Consider the following 19,783-nt stretch of genomic DNA (forward strand, 5'->3'; position numbering starts at 1 on the left):
AATATAGTTCCTTTGACATAAACATTGTCTTCATAATTCTATGTTATATACAAGATATTCTTTAGTCTTTGGAAAAAAATGATTATGAAGATACTACAATGTTCATGTCAGCGTTTCATATTATTGCAGCAGGTTCCTGGTTTATGAATTCTTTATAAAATACATTTCTCATTAGCCAACTTATAATGCCCTTAGACAAAACTAAAATTCAGTGTGCCAATCTGCTAGTTATGTGAGATACAACTAATTGGATGGACCAAGTGTCCATTACCAAGGAGTCTTATTATAGATATTAAAATATATCACTTCATATGCCTTAGCATTGAATATGTGTTTCCTTTTATATCCCTATCAATTTTCTTCCATTACTGAATCATGTTGTGGGGTAATAGCTGCTTGATCCAAGGAGACATCTGACTGCTATTTTGGGATCAAGAAGGAATTTTTTCCTAGTTTGTTGCAAAATTGGAAGCGCTTCAGACTGGGTGTTTTGCCTTCTTTTGGATCAACAGCAAAAGCATATGTGAGGAAGGCTGAACTTGATGGACGCAAGTCTCTTTTCAGCTATGTAACTATGTAACTGTTTTTAGGATTACTAGGACTTTTGTTTTATTTTATTAAAAATATACTTTGTTTCTCATTTGGGTTTTATTCTAGGCAATTCAGGGAAAATCTTCCAAGAGATGACACTTCCCAAGCTGAATGAAAGTCATGAAAACTTCTAATTGCTAAAATTAATCTTAGGAGTTGGTGGCCTTCAGACACCGTTTATGGCCTGTAATGTGCTGAATATGCCCTTAGGCTTTCTGCAGCGTGAAAGAGTATTTTTAGTGGAAACATTCAACCTTTGCATAGCGGATCCATAGGAAAACTTGATGCTACTTCGATTTTATACATCTGGGAGAAGGATCTACAAGCCTTATGTATGAACACCTTAAATGAAGTCATTTGGATTTTTTCCACTAATAAGAACAATTATATAAGACCTTACAGCAGGGGAGTCAAACCGTGTCACCCAGGTATTGATAGTTTGCAACGCCCATAATTATCTTACAGGCAGAGTGGCTCACTGATCGTTGCGGGAATTATACATCATAAACAGCTGGGAGTCACAGGTCATCACACCTGCCTTAAAGTATTAATGGACATATGAAGGAGTGCTCAGATGCATACTAGGGTGAAATAACTGTGCAAGTAACAAGATCTTTTCCAAATGATATCCATTTTGAATTACAACCTACCAGCACAACAATGAAATATGCTACAAGCATATTGTACAATGTTCAAATGTTTTACTCTTTACTGATTTATTCAACACATTAAAAAAGGCTTAGATAAATACAGTTATTTAGGTTGACCTACCTTAAGAAAGAAAGCTAATGCACATGATAGGACATTTCACGTTTTCTCCAAATGATGTGCATGTGTTTAAAAATAACAAAAACATTCATAAACTTGCGTTTCAGCATTTTTATTTTTTAGATATTTTTTTTTAAATCTAACCTAATGCAGTTTGATTTGCTTTTATAGATTATCGTAAAGATAGTTTTCTTTGACAGATCTGCTTCATTAGTTTGTGTTCACTTCCAGTTTTCACATAAAGGCAATGTACCTGTGGAGTGTACTTTTCATTGCACTAGAAAAGTAAAACTAAATGTTATTGTAAAGATTGTTTTCTTAGTTGACAGATCTGTTTCACGTGTTTTTGTGTCCACTTTCAGTTTTTACACAAAGGCTATATACCTGTTGAGTATACATTTCATAGCACTAGAAAAGGACAACTAAATATCCAAAACTTTAAAAGCTTTGTCAAAAAGCTACTTTTTTCTGTGGCCAAAGCATTTGCACTTTAAGCATATTGAAATGCAAATATATTACTTAATACTATTAATGTTGTTCACTCTGATTTGTACACACTGATTGTATATGTTCTAGGTATATTTGTATTGTTCTTGCTGTATTGTTTTATTTTAAAGGTGAATTGTCACTTCCCAGGATTTTTAATATCATGTTTACTTATCCTTTTATTTGATCTGGTATTCCACACCTCTTTATCCTGTAACTGAGTGCCTCCGTCTTAGCTCTCTGCCAGCCCTTTGCACCTTGCAGTCAGCATAGATAAAGCACACAGAGAAGATGAAAATGGAAGCAATGTTTGGGGTTTTTCTTTTGTTTGTTTTAATTTTTTAATTTTCTTAATTTGTGATGTTTGCCTTGACTTTGCCTTGTATGAACTGGATTTTGTCACTTGCTAAACAGTTACTATACATTTAAAAGAAATGGAGTATCTTATTAAATAAAAAGGTTAATACAAGTTACAGGTCATTTTCAACATTTTATTCCATGGTGTAAATTCCAGAGAAGTGACACTTACCCTTTAAGGGAAGGGGCAAACAGATCATGTCTGCCTCTCTTCTACCTTCCCATGCAACATTTATGAATTGTGTGGCCTTCACATGCATAAACACATTCTAAACACAATTTCATAGGGTACAACATTGGCAACATTGTGTTAAAAAGAGTCTTTGTGATAATATAAGCCAGCATACCAAGATTTAAAGTTTCTTTTTTTATCACAATTATAGCATTTTTTTATTTTTTATTTTGAAACAATAAAATGAGCATTTGTGTTACAATTTTACTTATTTTTTTTAGGCTTTTATAGTTAGGTTTTCTTTGTGTGTAGAGATGTTTATAAAGAATACATATAGTTGCCATGGTTTCATGCTTTTACAGTTACTTGGAATAGTAACCTCCAAGTCAAAACAAACAGTAGTGGAAACATTACCTTTTTTTATCTATAGTGTTTTTATATATATATATATATATATATATATATATCTCCAAAGGAAAAATGGTTAATATTCAATACTAACATAACCAAACCACTGTAAAAAAGAAAGGAATTAAAACAGTAACCAGCTCAATTTCTGACTTATATAGTTATTCGCTAAAGTGAGAATTCAAAGTTAATTTGAACTTTTTAGGTCAAAATAGCCAAACTGGAAAAAGTCTCCAAGTCATTTATGCTTTCTGTTCAGCTACTCTGGCCTTAAATTCTTACTTTAATAAATAACCCTGTTAGTATCCAATTTGGACCACTTAACATACACATTAAAAAAAATACCTATGTTTTTCTTTGGAACCTATTTATCCACTTAAAGGGTTACTCCAAGCCCCATGACCAGTTCAGTAACTTAAAGTGGTTATGGTTCCTGAAGTCTGTATGAGCAGAGTTTATCTATGAAATTAACATTGGATACCAATGTTGTAATACACAGTCTATAACTGAACCGGTAGGGATGTCATGCAATGGTGGCTGGTAAAGTTTTAGGGTGCCAGACCACTCCCCTGGATTTTGAATCCATCATTTCTGTAGTCACCATCTTCTGGCATGCGGCATCTGTCTGCTTGATATCAAGTACTCAACCCCTAATGATAGTCTCCATAACATATACGGAGATCCTTATACAATACTCAGGTACCTTTACACTGCATAGTACTTGAGCACCATACAGATATACCAATAAAATACACAGAGTAAGGTACAATACAGAGATTACCTATACAACACAAATAATGCTTCAGTTTTCTCTAGCTCTCACTTTTTTAACATCATCTTCTGTCCTATGACAAGTTTAGTGTTTCAGTAAATGGTGCTGCTGTGAAACATATCAACGTTTGACTCAATATTGGTTTTCAACACAGGGTTAAAGCAGCAGGATACTAATTGATCCTTACTACCTATGGAGCTGGCAATATAATAAATTGATTAATCAGTAGTAGTAATAAGAAAACAAAAATTAGCTGACTGTTAAAAAACAAACAATAATTCTAGTTTAAAACTATGAGAATCAGCTCAGTCCTCCGAATCACAGCTCCAGTCCTGCAGTGTGGAGCTTCACAACGTTTCAACTAGCCTCAGCATGAGTATCTCAGGTTTCAGCTAGAATGACTGGGTATTTTTAAGATGATGGTGGACACTATTAGTGGCAGTCAGCATAGTCCTGTCTGTCAGATATATCTGCCATTTACTCTACAGACCCTGAATTTATATATATTATTATTATTATTAATATATCATATATTTTAGTAAGCTTCAACCTACCTATCCTCCATAATACAGAATTATGTCCCGTCTAAACTTCTATGCTCTGGCGAAGACCTGAGGCTGACCTCTGTTCATACTCCCACCTCTGATGCTCACCTTCAAGACTTCTCTAGGACTGCACAGTTCTTGTGGAACCTTTTTTCCCTTCTCCTTTAGACATTCACCCAGTCTCCACTATTTCAAAAAAATCACTGACAACTCACTTCTTCAGGAAAGCGTATCAATTAAACTGTTAATAACAACCCAGCCCCCGCACCCTAGTTCCTCTCCTGCAACTGTCATCAAAACAGTCTTTCTGCGAATACTGTTCTACCCTACTTTTCTACTCCTAGCCTTACCTTGTGTCACTCTACCCCACTCTCTCTAGCATGTAAGTTCGTTGAGCAGGGCCCTCAACCCTCTGTTCTTGTGCGTCCAATTTGCCTGGTTACAAATACGTGTTTGTTAGTCCTCCCATTGTAGAGCGCTGCAGAATTTGTTGACGCTTTATTAGCTTTATTAATAATAATAAATTCCCCTTGTTTAATCAAACCTCAAGCAGACGCCAGGACCGGACTGGCCCACCGGGATACCGTGGAGTGGGGGCCAGGCAGTGCAGCACCTGACACATTTATGTTTTCACATTTGTTTTCCCCCCTCTTTTTTGGGGGGGCTGGGGCCGACAATTACCTAGGTGGCTGCTAGAGGCTGCTACACAGACAAAGGTGGCAGCCAGGTGCAGCAGGGAGGAATGAAAGTCTCTCACACATTGCCAGTTCCTCTGCATGGGGATTAAGGAGAGAGCGCAGGTAACTTTTTTCCTTTGATTTTTACTATATGTATTCGAGCTGATGTGTACTGTGGTCGTTGCTGCCGCCCAGGAGTGATGGAAGTGAGCGCAGGACTTTTCTTTCTGTATTTGCGTTCCTCTGCATGGCCAGTCTAGTACAATCCAACCCCTGCACTGGAGCTCTGCCCCCCAGCCTGGTGAACTTTCACACAGGAAGAGGAAGTACCTCATGAAGAAACCTGACACTAAACTAGACTAGACAGGTGATTGTATGTTTGATACTGAAGGGGAGAGAGAGAGAGAGAGTGTGTGTGTGCGCTTGTCTTTTGTGAGCTTGTGCGTGTCAGTGAGCCTGTAGTGACTTTTGTGTGTCAGTCATCCTGTATATTAGTAAGTTTGCCTGTAGTAAGCTTCTCTAATGTGAGCTTGTGTGTTGGTGAGCGTGTATGTGTCTGAGCTTGTAGTGAGCTTGTGTGTGTCTGAGCTTGTAGTAAACGTCTGTGTCAGTAAGCTTGTGTGTGTCAGTGAGTTTGTAGTGAGCTTGTAGTAAGCTTGTGTGCGTGTCTGTGAGCTTGTGCGTGTCAGCTTGTGTATGGATCAGGGAGCTTGTGTGTCAGTCAGCATGTGTATATCAGTGAACTTGTATGCTTGTCTGTAGTAAGTTTGTGTGTCAGTCAGTTTGTAGTGAGCTTATGTATGGATAAGGGAGCTTGTGTGTTTCATTCAGCTTGTTTGGAGTGAGTTTGTGTGTGTCAGTAAGTTTGTCTATAGTAAACATTGTCTATTGTGAACTTGTGTGGGTCAGAGAGCTTCTGTATATCAGTGAGCCTGTGTAAGGATAAGGAAGCTTGTGTGTGTCAGTGAGCTTCTAGTGAGCTTGTGTGTGTCAGTGAGCTTCTAGTGAGCTTGTGTGTATCAGTGAACGTGTACTGTGCTTGTGTTTGTCAGTTAGCTTGTAGTAAGCCTGTCTGTGTCAGTGAGCTTGTGTGTGTTCGTGAGCTTGTCTATTGTGAGCATGTGTGGGTCAGAGAGCTTCTGTATGTCAGTGAGCTTGTGTGTGTGTCAGCGAGCTTGCCTATAGTAAGATTGTTGTGATCTTGTGTATGGGGCAGGGAGCTTCTGTGTGTTTGTGAGCATCTCTGTAGTGAGCTTGTGTGTCAGTAAGCTTGCCTGTAGTAAGCTTGTCTATTGTGAGCTTGTGTGGGTCAGAGAGGTTCTGCATGTCAGATACTTTGTGTGTGCCAGTAAGCTTGCCTGTAGTAGGCTTGTGTATGGGGCAGGAAGCTTGTGTGTGTTGGTGATCTTGTGTGTCCGTGAGCTTGCCTGTAGTAATCCTTGTGTGGGTTAGAGCACTTCCGTGTTCATTAGTGAGCTAATGTGGGTCAGAGAGGTTGTGTGTGTCAGTGAGCTTGTCTTAAGAGTGCTGGAGTGAATGCTTGTCAGTGAACTTGTCAACAAGCTTGTAGGTTGTGAGCTTGTGCATGGGTCAGAGAGCATTTGTGTGTATCGGTGAGCTTGTTTGTGTTATTGAGCCTGGCTGTAGTTAGCTTGTGAGTGTCAGTGAGCTTGTCTGTAGTCAGCTTGTGTGCGTGTGTGTGTGTGCCATTGAGCTTGATTGACATTTGCTGCATTTATACCAGTGACACATTGATACCGATATGCTGATATTCGGCATGGAGGATTGCCCTGCTTAAAGAATTGTCCCCAAGCCAGTTACAACAGAGAGGGGGTGGCCTGGAGGGTGGATGTTACAGCAATGTAACAGGCCTTAATATCATCAAGCCACTCAGCGGAGATCTCAAATGTGCAGTTCATGCAAGATAATCAAAGACTTTGCATGACCTGGGGGCATTTTGCCAAGACAAATGGGCACCTGCCACCTGCAAGAATTAGAGGCCTCATAGACAACTATTACAAAAGACTGCACACTGTCATTGATGCTAAAGGGGGCTATACACAGTTTTAAGAACTAAGGGTATGCAGACTTTTGAATATTGTGCCATTCTGTTATATTTGAATCCCATAAGAAATAAAATAAATGTGTTTTGCTTGCTTACTCATGTTTTCTTTAAAAATTGTACATATATTACCAATTCTCCAAGGGTATGCAAACTTTTGAGCATAAATGTATGTTTGTTTAGTTTAAATTGAAGAACTCAACACTCTTGTTTTATTTTTGTTCTTGTTGCTTTTATCCATTATTCACAGTATAAAGGTTAAGTGTTTTGGGCATTTAGATACATCCTAACTATCTACTAATAAGTGTTTTTGAGCTTGTATATGTGACCCCATTTTGTGTCTGTGCATTACTTCTTCTCAACATTCTCTACACTACAATAGTCTATACCTTGACACATTCTGCTACTCTACGCCTGTAGTCCAAGCTTGTTTATTTTTCCATGTACAATTGTGCAATGTTATTCTATGCCATTGCATTGCCTATCTCAGTGCTAGTTTTTGCTATGTATATAAATATACAGAGATACACTAGCAAGTGGGGAGCTACCAATTAGTTCAGGGATACCAGCATGTAGCGATATACTTCTTGCTTAAGGAAACGTAGGTAGCGACCAAGTTTTCTCAATGGGTCATCGTATAGGATATAAAAAATAAAGTAAAAGACAGACTTCTGAAAGTGTAGTAATTAGATTAAGTAGTGTATAAATGTAAGAGGATACAGAGCAGCACTCACAAGTGGGGAACTATCAACTAGCTCAAGAATGTCAGCATGTAGCGATATGTTCCTTCCTCAAGGAAGCGTAGGTGAGTATACGTGCACAGCAGGCAACATGGGCAGACCTCAGGCTGGTGAAATATCATGTGAGAAACAGAAACTGGCAGTGCAAGTCCTGGAAGGCAAATTAGTGCTCAGGATGGATTAGAACGTGGAGTGTAACCTCAAAAACCACATTCATCATGAACCTCCCCAACTGGACAGAGGACAAGGTCTGTATTCTGAAGGTAGAATACCTGAGAAGTCTGATGAGAAAAGTTTTGTTTTTAAATGCACGCTATTGTGACACCAGATATGAGTGGTGGCACTGGGCAAGTGGGCACAGTATCCACTGTGAGCCTGACACACAGACACTTGCAGACAACTAACTGCTATTCAATCTATTACAGTGAAAAAAAAGTTTGTGGGTTTTTAAATGCACGCTATTGTGCCACCAGATATGAGTGGCACTGTGCACTGGCAGAGTACACGCTGTTGGCCTGACACACAGACGCTTGCAGACAACTAACTGCTATTCAATCTATAACAGTGAAAAACGTTTTTTGTTTTTAAATGCACGCTATTGTGACACCAGATATGAGTGGCACTGTGCACACTGGCAGAGTACACGCTGTTGGCCTGACACACAGACGCTTGCAGACAACTAACTGCTAATTAATCTATTACAGTGTAAAAAAAAAAATTGGTTTTTAATTGCAAGCTATTGTGACACCATATATGAGTGGTAGCACTAGGCAAGTGGGCACAGTATCCACTGTAAGCTTGACACACAGACGCTTGCAGACAACTAACTGCTAATTAATCATTACAGTGAAAAACATTTTTTTGCTTTTAAATGCAAGCTATTGTGACACCAGATATGAGTGGTGGCACTGGGCAAGTGGGCACAGTATCCACTGTGAGCCTGACACAGAAGCAGGCAGGCAGGCAGGCAACTGCAATTAGATTACACATACACACAAAAAAAAGCAGACTGATGTTCTAGCCCTAAAAATAGTTTTTTGGGGTGTTGTCCTTATAGCAGAGATCAGATGAGTCCTTCAGGACTGTAGTGGACACTGAATACACTAGCCTAGCTATACATTTCCCTATCAAATGAGCAGCAGCTACACTTTCCCTCCTCTATCTAAGAATACAGCTTCAGAATGAATCTAAATGGATGCTGTACAGGAGGTAGGAGGGTCTGCTGCTGATTGGCTGGAATGTGTCTGCTGACTGTGAGGCACAGGGTCAAAGTTTAGTCAATGATGACGAATAGGGGGCGGAACGAACCGCGCATGTGTTCGCCCGCGGTGGCGAATGCGAACACGCTATGTTCGCCGGGAACTATTCGCCAGCGAACATTTCGGTGCATCACTATACACAACCACTGCTGAGGCACTGTACAGGTAACCAGTACCCAGTAACACAAAGTCCAGAACCTGCCCTGACAAGTATTTTTCTGCCGCAGCAAGGCCCAAATAGCACCACAGGACATAAGAGGCATTATGCCTGGCCATACAGAAGTTGAGATAAACAGCATCCTAGAGATCTTGAAAGAGTATCAAAGGATATTTACAACTTCTTGTCCATGAGGTCCTTAAAACAAATCATCCACAGATGGGTTTTTCTTAGAATCCCTGTTCAGGGGTTCTGATTTACCCAGGTTTTGTATCTTGACCCAACATACCTTTATTTGCATTCAATGCCATGCTATACTTAATTGCATACAGGTTTGCAATGCTTTTGCATAATGATGTTTGTTGTATTAAAGGGGCCAAGGCTCATTGAGCTTCTGTCTTAGCCATCATTGGAAAAAGGGAGAAATACTTAAGTAGAGCCTCCAAGTAAACTCCATTACACCCAGGGTTATATAGGGGGGACAGGATGACCACTTGGCCAGAGTAACACAGTTACATAAAGCATATTCAACAAAGGTGTCCCAGTGGTACATGCCCAGTAAGGAAATCAGCAAGGCTGTGTGCAATGAGTAAAACCTCAAGGGATCTACAAGAGGAAGTACCACTTGAAGACCTGGAAAAGTAGCAAACACTGCATGTTTTTTTTATGTGTTAACTTCTACATAAGGAACATTGCCAATCCAAGGTTCTCCTCATCACAATGAAGACATAACAGAGGGGATAAATGTGTCCTCTGTAGGGACACTAGTCCTCAGCTTCAGTCATAAAAAAAATCCTACTTTCCTCTAAAAGCAGATTCACATCTCACTTCCTCCATATGAGGCAAAAGCAGAACTGAACTTAGGGAGGTAATGACTGGAGAAGGGGATATGCCTAAAGCATTGTACTATGAGTGTTTCTACCACCTCCAGTTAAAAGGGAGTACATACCATGTTTTATTACTTGTTGGTTCTCACTATTTTAAGAGGAAAAATACCAACTTGGCATTTTAGCAAACAACAAAACAACAATAATGTTATAGGTTCTACTTCTACCCCAGCAGTAATAAGTACATGTCAACCTTGCAAATTGGTGAGTACTGCTGAGTTATGTATGGAAAAAATGTGGCAACAGTCTGCATGCAAATTATTTCTGTACACAATAGACACTCTTATTTGCAATACAATAGCAGTTAAACAAGCAGTTAGCAGTTAAACAAATGAAAGCTTCAGTTAATTTACTTTTACTAAAAATGCCTAATTTTGTAATAACTAAATGGAGGCCATGATACAGATAGGTCAGATGTCCGTTAGTATTGGTATTGTTATTAGTAGGTAGGAATATCTAGAATATACAATAGTCATAAACGGGTGGGAATCCCATTGAGGGAAAATACTCGCCTCCAGTCATTATTAAAATTAAGATTATAGGTACACTACTTTAGCATAATCACATGACATTCTAGTCTGAATAGCATGCTTTGTCAGCTAGTTAGATAGGTGAAGGTGTCCCTGGATATAAATCAGCATAAAATAATTGAAGTGACATGGTCAAAATGCCAGCTTTGTGATTGCATCTTATATGTATGTATATAAAACTGTTATGCAATGAGAATGAGAAGATTAGGGAGATGGTGCTTTGGGATCTTCATGGGGTTGTCCAAAGGTGGAATGGTGGTATTTCACAATTGGGAATCACAATACCTGTGCACACAGAATGTCCAGGTTTAATTTGGTGACTTCAGTTGGAGATTGGAGGCACATGCATTTAGAGTAAAACAATGTATCTGCAAGGATCCTGGTCCTGGTGATTAAAAGGGTCCTTGTAAAGTGTTAATGTACCAGCTTTTTCCTAGTCTGTTCAAAGCAACCACGTTATCTTATTGGCACCACTTTTCATTAAAAAAACCATAATAAACATGCCATTTTCTTAATAAGCTCAGTACACAATTTGCTATGCATGATCTGTCGAGGCATTATTATCATAGAGGGTAGCTACGCTGAGAATTGTAGACTATGCTAACATAGTGTACCTATAATCTTATTTTTAGTAATGACAGGAGGCGGGTCATAACTTTCTTTACTTATACCAGCAGCACAAGTCAATCATTAAACAAGTAACATATTTCACATAAAGCCCTGCCAGGCATAGCTCCTCCTCTTTCTTTGATGTGAATTGACAGTCTATTATAACATCAGGAACCATAACGAAAATTTTGAAGAAACTTGGCATCCACAGGTAGAGCTAAAGACTGAAGTATTCCAACATATCCACTCCTGAGACCATAGATGAAGGTCACACTGAAAAGAACAGAAACAAGTGAAAGGTGGTGGCAAAAAAACGATGTCCACATATCATCATTAAGTTATTGTAAATATATATTGGTATATTTGTGCTCGGAATTTATCTAATACGTAATGGAATGTAGAAGGAGAAGCTAAGTTGGTTGAAGTGTGCCGAAACCAACATACGAGTAGGCCTGTAAAAGAGGGCCCACAAGGTGAATTGTTAATAAATATGGGTGTAGGTGGGTGGGGACAAACAAAGATAAGTAGGGGCTCGGAATTTATCTAATACGTAATGGAATGTAGAAGGAGAAGCAAAGTTGTTTGAAGTGTGCCGAAACCACACTTTATTGCAAGTTTATACAGCTTGTGTACTGAAAGCTTGTAAGAAGTTTTACTCTGATTGAGGTGTATATGTAACTGAGCTGAGGATTACCTGTGGCCCCATCACTTAGTGATGTAGACTGGGGTGTAAGAGCTTGAAGCTACTGATGCAGCACTTTTGCTAAAAAGACAGACCAGCGAAGGAAGCCATGATGTAGCTTACCTTAATGGAAGGTTTAGACGTGAAGTAATGGATTAGTACTGATAGTGTGGGGCTGACCTTGGATACGTAAAATACGGAGTGACCGCATAGGAGGTATAAATAAGATGCTTGATTTGTAGGTTTAGAGGAAGAGGCAAAAAATACATAGTTTAACTGCAAGAGTCATGAATCAAGCAAACCCTACTTGTGACATGGTACAATATACAAAGCCATAGCGTGAGTGATAGAGTAGTTGTGAAACTGCGTGAAGCGTGCATAACTGTACGAGGTGTAATTGTGTGCTTAGTCCAAGATTAGCTCATGGAATGGTGGTATTCTGGATGGTACATAGTGGGTCATAGGGGGTGCCTGAAAGAAGACCTTGAACTTAGCGTGAAAGAGCGTCAGCGGCTGTGTTGTGGATGCCAGGAATGTAAAGGCAGACTAAAAAGAGCTGAGAGGTTGCTGCCAGTCAAGTCAGCCTGCAAATCAGCCACAAAAATGGTTAGTGAGGATGGCCGCCCGAACATAGGCCAGGTGCCATAGTGCAGGGTGAATAGGTAGTAGATTAAAGGCATTGGATAAGTCCGTCTTGCTCAACCATGCCTTATTACTTTCTGAAGTGATAGCTTGTATGGCATGGTCGATTTTCGTAGTGCAGTGAGAACTTCATAGCGGGAATGAGGGAGTTTGATGCTGGGAATGGATGTAGAGTGCGGTACGGAAGAGGTCTATGATCAGTATTATAGGGTATAATGAATGGCTACCTCGATGGGAATGGTACGCCAAGATGAGAAGTGTGAAGACCGGAAGGAGGCAATCGTGAAAGCATACCCTCGAATCAAAGAATAGCGCACCCAAGCCTTTACCAGAAATGAAATGGTCAGCCCGGCTAGTCCATCTGGCGTGGGGTGAAGGAGTGGTGAGAAGTGGAAGTGGCTGACTCTATGCGAGAGGCAATGATAAACAGAGGAATGGAAAGCTTTGTTAAGTCATGGTCTGGCTGTTTAGGACTACTGAAATGTCGCCATAAATGTAACCTTAGTACTGAAGGGTGTCTTGTGAAGTTAAGTAGTGATGTTAGTTTAATGTCCTTTCCATCAAGAATTACCTTCTACATGGAAATTGGAACAGAGTGGGCCGGTGAGATGGATGGAGTAGTGATAGTGGGTGGTGGGGGACGGGGAGGGAAATGATTGGTGAGCCTGTGTAGTTCCGCCTTACTGGCAGAGGCTGGGGAGGGGATACCTCTGTGTCTGAGCTCTGCTGATATTTTTGGAATGTACCAGAATCCCAAGAACTGAGGGTAGAAGGGGTGATGGATTCCTTTGGAGACCCAGGCCAGACTGGCGTGCTGGGTATTCCGTCCAACAGCAGACTGATTATTGGGATGGATACTTGTGACATTCTGAAAAAGAAAAAATGATTTGGATAAGTAATGTGTCTTAGAGGTGTGGATGAGACCTTCGGAGAACTGGCCTGCTAGCTAGTGCCGAGGCGAAGAATTTACTTAGAACTAAGTGACAGGTGAGGCCCTGCTAGTGCCAAGTGGTGGAGAGAGGCTCTACCTATGATTTGGGCCGAGGGAATTTTGTGGCCACTAGAATGTGGTGGCAGGATGTTGCCCTCTCGGTGACTGTAAGAGATTCAAAACGTGTGGCCGTGACTTGGGAGGCCCTAACTGTAGCCCTAAAGAAGGGCGAGTGAGGTGGCTAACTATGATTTGGTCGTGAGGCTGAAACCTCCGTGTATGAGGTGGGGGTAGACCTCGCGGGACCGTAGTATTATTTAGGATAGCTAAGGCCAGTGCCTAACCCTCAATGCCAGTTCTCTAGCCTAATGGGGCTTGTCTCTTAGAATGGTGTGATATAACGTATGTAGATACTTAAACCTTGAGTGTTTGTCCTCTTTCTTTGATGCACAGGAAGATTACCATATATTCTTGCTTCTGCAGGGTCCGGGAAACCTTAGGGAAAAAGATGCTAATGGGCCTGAGGTTTGCCATTGGTATAATGAGTGTAAAAATGTTGAACATATGGGTAGGTGTGTATCAGAGATACCCTAACGTAAGAACTCGGGTAAGCTGAGGGATCTGAACATTGGTCCGTCAATTAGACAAGACCCTAGGGTCCCACAATGTGAATTTTATATGAATGATACGAAAGCGAAGTGAGGCCTTAAGGAGAAACGTAATCGTAGTGAGTAAGATTACCAATACCTGATACTGCAAAACAGGGAACCAGGTAGCCTGTAGGGTGTCGATGGCATAGGACTTGGCGAGCTGTGGTAATGACACGGGTCTAAGTAATGATATGTAGAAATTAAATGACAAAACATGTACCGTTAAATATAGTAGTAATACGGTGGATTATGATTATGAGATTGTTGTTGACATTTGTGAGGAATCTTAGACCAGGCAGGTACGTCTCAAAGTTTAGAACCCGCTTTGAGAGGTGGGGGACTGTATGAGGCTGTGGCTGAATGAGGCCTCAAGGGAAAACGTAAAATGGTAAACCTTCTTACCTGTTACCGAAATGCGGGATACTGGGTACCTCTTATTGGAGCTTTGTTTGAAGAAAAGTATAAGTAGTGTAGGTGGTGTAGGTTTGTGTGATTGATGTTTACTCACCGTGAGGAATCTCAGATCTGGCCCGTTTGAAGTTTAGAACCCAATTTGGGAGGTGGGGGCTGTATGAGGCCATGGGGGTCTGTATGAGGCAGTGGAGGCTGAATGAGGCCTCAAGGGAGAATATAAAATGGTAAACCTTCTTACCTGTTACAGAAATGCGGGATACTGGATACCTCTTCTTGGAGCTTTGTTGGAAGAAAAATACAAGTAGTAAAACCCAAAAAACATATGCAGTCTAAGTGTAAGGAACCAATGTATAAGGACTATTTAGGAACAGAGGTTTTAAATCATGCTAATTGTCTGTAAAGAGCCTGGTGAAAAAGGACCGTAAGGCTTAACCTATGAGCGGAGAGACCTGGATTGCGTAAGACTAATACATAAGTGAAAGTACAATACCCGGCAGGGTATGATAATGCCTGGAGGTGTATTTTTTTTTTAAACGTAACTGATTAGAGAAAAGTGGTCAAACTGTGCTTTAAGAAGATCTACCCTGTAAAAGATAGGAGTCCCATAATTATGTGACCATGGGCGGGAAAATTAGAAACACATATTATTCAACCAGTGGTGACTTTAAGAGCCATGTAAAATACACATAAATCCAAATAGGATAAATAACGTGAGTGCTTAGTTACGTGAAAGCAAACTATGTACAATTACAGTAGATTTTGGAATTTAAACATTGTAGCCTCTTGCTTTCGGTAAACGAATGAACAGGAGAACTGTAATGAGAAAGAACTCCTGTGTTCAGTTAAATGGAGCATAAACACATTTTAAATGAAAGCCAATGTATATGTGTTCGGATGAAAATAGTCAAATGTAGGTTTGTTTAGTGCGGTCGGTAGTTAGTTTATACGAAAATGTAAGCGACAGGAGTGTGTACTCTGCGGTCAACTGTTAGCCGCACGAACGCAGAAGTACACGAACGGAGTAAGATCACGAATGGGTAAGTAATGAAGGGAGCCTATCCCCGCGTTTTTAGGCCCAAATGTGTAAAATAGCCGAACGCCATTTCCCACGTTTATGCTTACGTGGACGTGCCGGTCTCGTGACCGGAAGCCGGGTAGCGAACAGCGAGGTTGGGTAGAAGTCGGTGGACAGGCACGGAAGACGGAGGCAGGAGCTGCTGGCGACGGACTGCTTGCTGGAGACTGCTTGAGACAGGACTTGGCGGGAAGATGAACCGGAAGTGCAGGTAACTATGGAGACAAACAGCTTGCACGACAAAGGTAGGGGGGTGGGGGGGTAGGGGTAGGGGGGTAGGGTTTATATAGGATCATAACTCCTCCCACAAATTCAGGCCAAATGGCCTTCCAACATATATAAAATCATACATATGAATTAAAGATATTATACAAGATGTACTAGATATTAAGATTTTACACCAATCCTGAAATACAATGAAACCATCAATGTATCTAGAATAATGCAACCATAAAAATATCACAGTAACTGGATAAAACTAAAGAGAAATGCATTCCGAATAATAATAGTCATAAAAGGGTGGGAATCCCATTGAGGGAAAATACTCGCCTCCAGTCATTATTAAAATTAAGATTAAAGGTACACTACTTTAGCATAATCACATGATAGAAGGCTTCATATTTTGCATTTTTAACGCTGTGGCAGAAAAGCAAAGGATGCATGTGAAGTGTGATGGAAATAAAAGACCCTGAAAGTATCTTCCAGTGTCCAATCCGCAGCACAGAGAATATCAGCAAAGGAGACCCCCCCTGTGAACTCCCAAGACACAGCCAAGCCCCGTACAGAGTGAGCACCGAAACAGGTCTCCACGCCCGCCAGGGACAAAAGCTAACGTACCCACCTAGCTAATGTGGTGGTCGTAACTGGTTTGTCTGGTTTGGTATATGAAACGAGAAGTTGACCCGTGAAGGCCGAAGAGGTGCAGTAATCTCCATGTAACATAATAACGTGTTCACTACACAGAGACGGGGAAGCGTCAGGAAAAATGGATATGACACAGATGTAGAGTCCGTCTTGGTCTGCCGTAAGACCGCAAAGAAAACTCCTTCCGGAGATACCGAAAAACCATCCACGTCGAACACTACCACTTCCAAAACCCAATGGAAGGAAACAAGACATAAAAGTAATGTGAGTTTTGTCAAGAGTTGTCGATGCGAATGTCTGAGTTATCTGACCAATCCCGTAGAAAGAGGAGAACTACATTTACGTCCCATAACCATAAGTATATATCGGGTCTGGGGGTCTGGATAGTTTGATACTTAGTAATAAGCGACATATCAAAGGGTCCTGTCTGACTGGAATGCCCTGGACGTGAGCCACCGAGATCACCGAACGTACAATGTTGATGGAACGGTATAAACGACCAGAGAAAAAAAGGTGTAATAAAATGTTCAGCACTACAATCATAGGCGCTGTAAAGAGATCACAGTTCCTCTCCAAACACCAAGTTCAGAGTGTTCCTGTAGGATCAGCAGATGAGGTGATTTTGCAGGGAAAGCAGAATCGGTAAATGTTGCTCGTTACTTCTGTCAGAGCACGAGATCGGGCTCCGCCCAGGCAGTTTATGTATTGAACAGCCGAGATGTTGTCCATGAATGCAGCAATAGGACATGTCCTTGGCTAAGCTGCAGATGGTAAATTAACCTGCGATTAGTTTCAGGGTATTTATGTGAAGGTTTGTCTATTCCCCTGACCTTGGGCCCCCTGTGGAGGTGTGTGTGCAGTGAGTTCCACAGCCCCAGAGGCTGGTGTCCGACTCCACTATGAAATCCCGTGTGGATCCGCAGACAGATCTGCTGTTCCAGGCTTGCATATGTAGGAGCCACCAACGAAGTTCCGTTCGCACCTCCGGTAAGACTGGCTTTTAATGGTCATAGGATTGCCCTGTCCCCAGGTAGTGGGCCTTCAGGCGTTGCATAGCATGGTAGGGAGCCGAAGGGGAATGGAGTCTTTGCAGAGTATACAATGTATCTCCTTGCGAATTTAGGCCACTTTTGAAGTGGAAAGGCGTAAGACACATTTCGTTTAATCTATTTCGAACCCGAGGAATTGTACTATTAGGGACGGAGAAAGAGCAAATTTCTCCCTGTTCACTATAAAACCCAATGATTCTAAAAAAACAAACTATAAATCTCGTTTGAGAGCGTAGTCTGGATGCGGACTCGCAGAATATCGTCTAGGTACGCAGATGTCGTCTAGGTACATAAGGCAACGGATACCTTTGGATCGAAGGTGTGCAATGGTTGGCTTCAGTAGTTTGTGAAGCACTATGGGGCTGAGCTTAGTCCGAATGGCATGTGAATTGGCACGGTCAGTCCCGCCAAATGAAGCAAAGGAATGGTCGACTCTCCGGTGCGATTAGCATGGACAGGTATGCGTCCTTTGAGTCCAGACGAGTGAACTAATCTTATGAAAGGTACAAAAAAGTGTTGTGTGTTAAAAACTCTTATTAATTAATCAAAGATTCTTCAATTAGTAGCTGCTACCACACTGAATGTGCAAACCTTCAAAAACACATAAAAAGTGAAATTTCTATAAAAAACTGTGGAGCACTATATACCTTTAACGTGCAGCAAGTGTACAGATCTGTGTTTAGTGCAATATTTCAACGTGTTACTTAACTGGCTTTGATGAAAATTAGTGGTAAACCAACAAGTATAGAAAGATAGTAGACAATAGTGTAAACCTTATTATATATTTTAAGGTGCAAAATCTTATATGGAACACTCACATGGTCCAGAGTTAATCCACCTAGCTCTGGTGGGTATAGCTTTTAGGTCCATTTGGGCAACCTCTCCCTTGTCCCGTATTAGTTCTTTTAATGGATCCTTTTATCCAGTGATGTATCTCAGAGTGAAGCAAAATTTTGGAAATTGTGTAACATTGCTTTAAGAGAGAAACTAAGTAATGGTGCAGGAACTCAGGTAATGGTATTTAAAAAGTATTACTTTATTTTATTTATAAAAACAACAAAGATAGTGCAATATGAAACCATATACCAATATTATACTTTGTTGTTTTTATAAATATAATACAGTAATACTTTTTTTTTTAATTCTTTATTTTTGTAGTGCTTTGCAGATTTCACATATAAACATAGACATTGCAAAAGGTAAGAACACATCCAGTACAGAGCATCACATGTCTGATTCACAGCACTATTTTTAAAGTAATGTGGTGTCATCAAGGGTTAAACTTCTGTGTCAGTTACAGGTTACGACATATGAGGTACGGATACAGAGAAACATGCTGACATTTTTTCTGGGTTATTAGGTCGCAAGCTTAGCCAAGATAGGTATAAAGGCTAGTTGTGACATAAAGTAACATCGCTATAGTAGGGTGGCTTAAACAGACTATTCCCTCATTTCGATTATCTAGCCTAGCTAGCAATTTTTATAATTTTTATAGATAACAAGGATAACGAAACGTTTCTATTAGCAAAATAGTAATGAGTGAGTGTCGTTGGCTGCATTAGTGTGGCTTACGCTACCGTGTGATTAGTGCAACATTATTGGTTACCGTGTAGTAGTGGTCGGCTTAGAAGTGGTGCTTAAGCAAATTGTGTGGTAGTTCCCTGAGAGTTAACTCTTTCTCGGCTAGGGCGCTATACTGTCAAGATAGGGTTAAGTGAGTTGCGATTAGCCGTGTCAGCTGAGCTGTGTCGATGGGGGTTATGTGAGAGCATGTTATGTCTCGCTTTAGTTGCCGGGTAGTATGCAGCTCCCAGTTAAGCCGTGCCATAAGTAAATGAGCTAACGAGTTTTAGACGGTGCCCAGCCCGGCCACCCGTATACCATGTGTAGGAACCCGTGCCCTATGGTGTGTTTTGTGCCTATTGGGGCTGGTATGTCGTGTCGTGCGGTTAGGTTTCACTCTGTGTTGTTGCATGCTATCATCATTAACATTAACATGGAAAAATCAAGTATGTGTCCAAAACACAGTTATAAACAATTAGGAACTGTGATCCCCATCGGGGGCCCTCGCGGGCTGGCCTGCTAGGTGGACTGGGAGTCTCTGAGTGCGGGGTATTGACTATCTCAGCACAGCTGGGCGCCCCGGGGCATCCGAGGGAGTTACCGTGAGTCCTTGTGTGGTTTCTCATGGGTCCATCTCACCGAACAGTTAAGAGTCCCGCGTAATGGGCCTGAGTGGACCCCGGTTTGGCACAGTCTCCAGAGCATCCAGCAGCGCAATGCATCCCAGTATAAAAGTAAAAGTCAATGGAAATAAAGAAAATATCACAGGGTTAGTCCCGGGAGTGAAAAGCTGCAATATCTTGCCAGAATAGATCGTTTTTTTGCCACAGTTCTCCCTTTCAGTTCAGCTGCTTTGGTCGGATTTTCAGTGTTCAGTGTCTGGTGCAGCCGGC

General features: G+C 41.0%; 1 protein-coding gene across 2 annotated transcripts in view; it reads left to right on the plus strand.

Annotated features, from left to right (window-relative positions):
- The window catches only part of TMEM245 (transmembrane protein 245), an 83,286-nt gene extending 81,399 nt beyond the window's left edge, over positions 1 to 1,887 (plus strand). For both annotated transcript variants that reach the window (XM_063451881.1, XM_063451882.1), the window contains one exon: positions 658 to 1,887. In XM_063451881.1, coding sequence (XP_063307951.1) covers positions 658 to 706 — 49 coding nt within the window. In that variant the 3' untranslated portion in view covers positions 707 to 1,887. The remainder of the gene's footprint in view (positions 1 to 657) is intronic.
- Positions 1,888 to 19,783: the final 17,896 nt, after the last annotated feature.

This window comes from Pelobates fuscus, chromosome 4, assembly GCF_036172605.1.
Source record: "Pelobates fuscus isolate aPelFus1 chromosome 4, aPelFus1.pri, whole genome shotgun sequence".
NCBI classification, from domain to species: domain Eukaryota; kingdom Metazoa; phylum Chordata; class Amphibia; order Anura; family Pelobatidae; genus Pelobates; species Pelobates fuscus.